The sequence below is a fragment of the Protomyctophum bolini genome, assembly GCF_963924005.1.
Source record: "Protomyctophum bolini genome assembly, chromosome: 23".
Taxonomy (NCBI): domain Eukaryota; kingdom Metazoa; phylum Chordata; class Actinopteri; order Myctophiformes; family Myctophidae; genus Protomyctophum; species Protomyctophum bolini.
Window position 1 is genome coordinate 22,903,212 of NC_137884.1, and position 5,616 is coordinate 22,908,827.

Sequence of the window (5,616 nt, forward strand, 5' to 3'; positions counted from 1 at the left end):
ATGTGAGGGAAGCCATTTTGCTATACTGTACCTGCATTTCCGCTGTATGGTCCAACGTGCAGCTTGAAGGCCTCCTTCTCCTTGCCCAGTCTGAAGTCGCTGTACTCTGCGAAGGCCCCGCCGCCCTCGTGGTCCCACAGGTCCACTCTCATGACCCAGTGTCTGCCCTTGTTCTTGGTCAGGGAGAAGACCTTTCTCAGGCCCAGCCAGTGGTCCTCTGGGAAAGATGGGGCACAGGAAACCAGTGGTTCAAGGTTGTGCTTTCTTGTTACATCTTGCGTACAGGTACATACGAGTAAAACGTATTTGTTTGGCTTCCTTCAGACAATGCAGAAGCATAGATAGCGTAACAACAAAAACAAAAACAACAAAACACAGCAAGCACAGAAACAACAGTCCCTCAACAAAGGGTTGAATAAAGAGTGCAAGAAAGAGCAACAATAGAGTAAAGAAATATAGTGCGTACATGTGCATGTTTTCAGCTCAGGGAAAAAAGCAAAAGGAGAACAAAAGAACAAAAGAGCAGTTTGTTACAATACGTACTTCTCAGGTTTCCGAAGCCAAGTTTATAAGCTTTCCATTTCTGGTTGAAGGAAACCTTTGTCCCGGTGCCACGCCTCTGGAACACCGTCCAGCCCCCGTCAGTCAGCATCTCACAGTACACCTGTATGTATGTATGGGGAGGAAACCAGTTTATCTCACAGTACACCTGTATGTATGTATGGGGAGGAAACCATTGTATCTCACAGTACACCTGTATGTATGTATGGGGAGGAAACCAGTTTATCTCACAGTACACCTGTATGTATGTATGGGGAGGAAACCAGTTTATCTCACAGTACACCTGTATGTATGTATGGGGAGGAAACCAGTTTATCTCACAGTACACCTGTATGTATGTATGGGGAGGAAACCATTGCATCTCACAGTACACCTGTATGTATGTATGGGGAGGAAACCATTTTATCTCACAGTACACCTGTATGTATGTATGGGGAGGAAACCATTGCATCTCACAGTACACCTGTATGTATGTATGGGGAGGAAACCATTGTATCTCACAGTACACCTGTATGTATGTATGGGGAGGAAACCATTGTATCTCACAGTAAGGGTTGGGGATAGGTTTAGGTGTGCTGCCCCGGGGGAGGTTAGGGTTAGGGTGAGGGTTTGAGGTTAGGTTTAGGTGTGCTGCCCCGGGGGAGGTTATAAGGTTAGGGTGAGGGTTTGAGGTTAGGTTGTCGTTCGGACCAATGCTCCGTCGGACCAAACACATGAACCCGTCTAACCTGCGTAAAAGTCCAACATCCTAACCACTAGAACCAAAGGAGCATCCCTATATGGACTGGGGGAGATGTTAGACTTTTGAGGCCAACAGGCTCGAGGCTCTGAGCCACTCTGCTACACAATTATGCACCATTTTATAAACATCTCACGTACTGTATGCAAGGGGAGTTAACGTTCACCTTGTTTTTTTTAAACACCACATTCAAACATTTTTTTTAATAATTTGCAAAAAATAGCACAAGAGCCACATTATGTAATGCAATGCGACACATTGTGAGCTTATAGATGTGCTATTTTCATGCTTAAGTTTGAATACTTATACGGCAATGTACTGTACTGTATATTGCAATGAATGACTGTTCTTTTTCCACCACTGCTCCTCGGCCTTTCCATCGTTTTCGTGATCATTCTTCCGGCTTCCCTCTCTCTACTTACTCGCCCTCTTTCTTTCTCCTTCCTTCACTTACCCGTCTGCTCTCTCCCTCCCTCTCTCTCTCTAGTAATATTACAGGAGTAGACCAGTGACGCCAGCAGTCCATTAGCTAATGTTGCTTTTAGTGCTCTCTCTCTCTCGGTGTGTGTGTGTGTGTGTGTGTGTGTGTGTGTGTGTGTGTGTGTGTGTGTGTGTGTGTGGTTTGACATTACTCAGCTGGACACATGCATTTACAACACCATAGCAGCCAATGAACTGCACTCATATGCTATGCATACGCTATAACTATATGAAAGCATATACAGTATATGCACACATGCACGCACACACACATTGTATGCGTGCGCACATACGAACACAGGCGCACGTGCATGCAAGCAAGCACATGTCAAAACTTAGGCATACTTAATGTCCCCCAAAAAAGGATTGAAAAGGTCATATTTAAAAAGAAATCACACCCATGTGAAGTGGTGAGGCGCGCTCTTATCGTCATACATCATCTCATTGTGGACGTTCACAATTTACGTCTTCACTTTTCTGTCCTTTTATCCTCAAGTCCTGACTCCTGACTCCTCAAGACTAATCATGGCGTCCTCAATTCACCCCATCACTTCATACTTTTAGCTACAGTCTCAGACGCAGTGCAGTGCCAGTCAGTGGGTCGATAGATAGGTACAGAAGTCTACTGAGTACAGCATCGTCGATAGATGCAGGAGACCAGTACCCCATATCCCTTTCAAAACTTGTTTATAACCCTGGAGGTCAGCCGATCAGTTGCTGCTGGTTTTGCCAATCATCAAGACATATAAACGTAGACGCCCTTTTCCGGCTCTGGAGCGTAATGTGCTCCAGGGAGGGCCAAACTTTCCAGAGATTCCTTGCGGAAGCATGAGCGTGCGTCACGTCACGCTACCATGGTTCTGTCCTCGGGTTGAGTACAGAGTGGCGTAGGGGGTGCGCTGTGTCTGGCCAGTCGCTGTGATTGACAGCCTCACACCTAAACCTAACCCTAACCTTAACCTCAGTAAACCTATACCTAAACCTAACCCTAACCTTAACCTCAGTAAAACTATACCTAAACCTAACCCTAACCTTAACCTCAGTAAAACTATACCTAAACCTAACCCCGCAACCTCAGTAAACTATACCTAAACCTAACCTCAGTAAAAACTAACACAGTGGCTGGGGGGCGTTTCCAAGAACCCGAAGCCGAGGATAAAACCATGGTAGCGTGCGTCACAGAGCGCATGTTCAGGTCTGTATTAAGCCCCGGAAAAGATGCGCTGTGATTGGCCAGTATAGTCACTTGAGTGGCAGCGTGAAGTATAACGTGCCTTCCACACTAAAAGAAGCGTAAAAGTGTAAAACTAATGTGTGGAATGGATTCAGAATCATGAAAACCCCCTAGTTTGACACGTCACATGAATTGTAGATAATTGTGCCTCAACAGGTTTTTGATGGTGGCCATATGGATTTGGGGCGCTCATGAATTTCCCCCGCATTTTTGCGAGGTACACGGGGGCTCAATTTTTTTAATAATAACCCTCCTAGATGACACATCCATTGAGAAACGGACCTTTGCTCTTCGTGGTCACGGAACTGACGTAAAAACGACCCAACTATACTTTCATTAGGCTACTATATAATTACAGGTAAAAGAGGTGGAAAGCCATCTTTGTCCACTAATGCAGTCTATTACGCACTGTGGGTTAACCCCACGATGACGATATGTGGAAAGCGGAGAATGTGGAGTTTTTGTTGGTGCTATACACGCTATACAAAACCAGCTATCCCATTATTCCCAACGAGAGAAAAAGAGTTTATGAATTAAATGCTATAGTTTGATACCTTGAAGGGTGCCTTCACTCCAGGGGGCTGAACAACATAGACGCCACTGGACACGTTTGATTGGAGAGTCTTGATCTGTGAGCAGTCTGTTCCTGAGAGAGAGAGAGAGAGAGAGAGAGAGAGAGAGAGAGAGAGAGAGAGAGAGAGAGAGAGAGAGAGAGACAGAGAGAGACAGAGAGAGAGACACAATATGTATGGCAGAGTGAGTGAGCACAACAATATGCCAGAGCTAGTATAAAGATCTTTCAGACCATTTGTGAATGAATGATGATGGTATAAGTAACGGGTTCTATACCTTGAGCTGCAACACCAGGTCTAACAATCCGATGGGTCTAACAATACAGCAAAAGATCAAAATTATGATAATTGCAACCTTTAAACTTAAGCCTGTAAACCCAATTGCACATGACATAATGTCCACCGAACTATGTGTGTATACATTTGAATCAATGCCAAGATGACGTATGTGCATACATACTGTCTGGTAGTAGAATACAAAAGGTAAAACACGTTATTAGACATTATTAATGTAGTATATTTTTCTTAAATAGTTTAGCTCTATATAGTCCCACAAATTTGCCATATAGAGTGTTTGTTCAGTAGCAGCTAGAGTTCTCCCCGTTTCTCCTAAAACAGAAAACATTTTAAGGTTCTCGGGATACCAATTGTATTCAATCAAGAAGATAGAAATAGATAGAACTTGTAGATTGGCTATTTTCAGCATATTATGCATCAAGGCCCACCTAAATGCATTATTGTCCAATGATTATAGACTAAAGCCAAGGTAAAACATTTCAGATGACTAAAATATGACGAGAAGTAATGTTGTGTATATAGAATACATGAAGTGTATTCAAAATGTCTATGACTAACACGAAATCAAAATGTTGCTGTCAGACAACACTATGGTGGCGGTGAATTCACATCCTTACCGGAGTCTGATCTGAGAGGCTCAGGAGAAAAGTCAACACCAGCCCGCAATAAGTAATCAGTCTCTTCATGTTTTCGTGGGCCTGAGCAAACAGAAACAAATAGTAAAGACAGTATCCGTGGTGGAAGAAGTACTACATTTTAAGTAAAAGTATCAATAAGGCATGCAATGTAGAAGTACTCTGTTACAAGTAAAAGTCTGGAATTAAAAAAAGTACTTGTGTAAAAGTACAAAAGTATTATAATGTACGTAAAGTACCAATAGTACAAAGTACTCATTATGCAGACGATGGTCCCATTTCACAAGTCTAATCAATACCCAACGTTTTTACCTCAATATATAGTATATAATAGTTAAAATCAAAGGTAAACAGTATAGCTGGCTATACAGCAACAAAGTAATTACCCATACATTCTGACCTGAGACCAGATTCAAAAAATGACTTCTACATCCTGACAGTTTTCTGAAAAAGCTATGTTTCTATGTCAGTGGTTCTTTTCATTTTTCAAAAATAGCAGACCTACAAGCTACGAGCTTGTAGGTCTGCTATTTTTGAAAATTTAAAGCTATTTTTCAATAGCTAAAGCATAACATAAGTTAAAACACCAAAGGGGTTCACGCCCCAAAATGGGTTAAATAGGCCTATACTGTTTAACCAAAACCAAGCTCACAACATGGTGTAATGATTAATGACAGACTTGTAGCTATACTGCAGTATCAACAATCCATGGAAGGTACCGGTATTATAATTCAGTCACATATTTACCTGTGGCAGTTGGAACCTTGTGTTCTGCTGCTGCAGAAAGTCACTCTGCTTAAAGTCCACTTCTGTTCTACTTACTGACTCAGTCGTTCACCACACCCACTCCACCTTCACAGACGTGTGTGACACAGTAGGCTACGCAACTTCCCCTGAGCATGAAGAGAGGAATTCAAAATTATACTTACAGAAAGCAAGTACTGTTACGTACGGCCAGTGGTGGAAAGTACTTTTGCTTAAGTACTGTACTTAAGTACAATTTTGAGGTATTTGTATTACTTCAGTATTTCCAATGTCCAATACTTTCACTTTTACTCCACTACATCTCAGAGCCAACATTTGTAAAGCTTGTAGATC

General features: G+C 42.5%; 1 protein-coding gene across 1 annotated transcript in view; it reads right to left on the reverse strand.

The window, feature by feature from the left end:
* The window catches only part of LOC308311321 (angiopoietin-related protein 5-like), a 6,508-nt gene extending 1,184 nt beyond the window's left edge, over positions 1 to 5,324 (reverse strand). The window contains exons 1-6 of the mRNA XM_080757999.1: positions 5,266 to 5,324; positions 4,501 to 4,581; positions 3,864 to 3,900; positions 3,569 to 3,660; positions 544 to 664; positions 32 to 217 (exon numbers count right to left, since the gene is read on the reverse strand). Of these exons, the coding sequence (XP_080614125.1) occupies positions 32 to 217; positions 544 to 664; positions 3,569 to 3,660; positions 3,864 to 3,900; positions 4,501 to 4,569 (505 nt within the window). The 5' untranslated portion in view covers positions 4,570 to 4,581; positions 5,266 to 5,324. The remainder of the gene's footprint in view (positions 1 to 31; positions 218 to 543; positions 665 to 3,568; positions 3,661 to 3,863; positions 3,901 to 4,500; positions 4,582 to 5,265) is intronic.
* Positions 5,325 to 5,616: the final 292 nt, after the last annotated feature.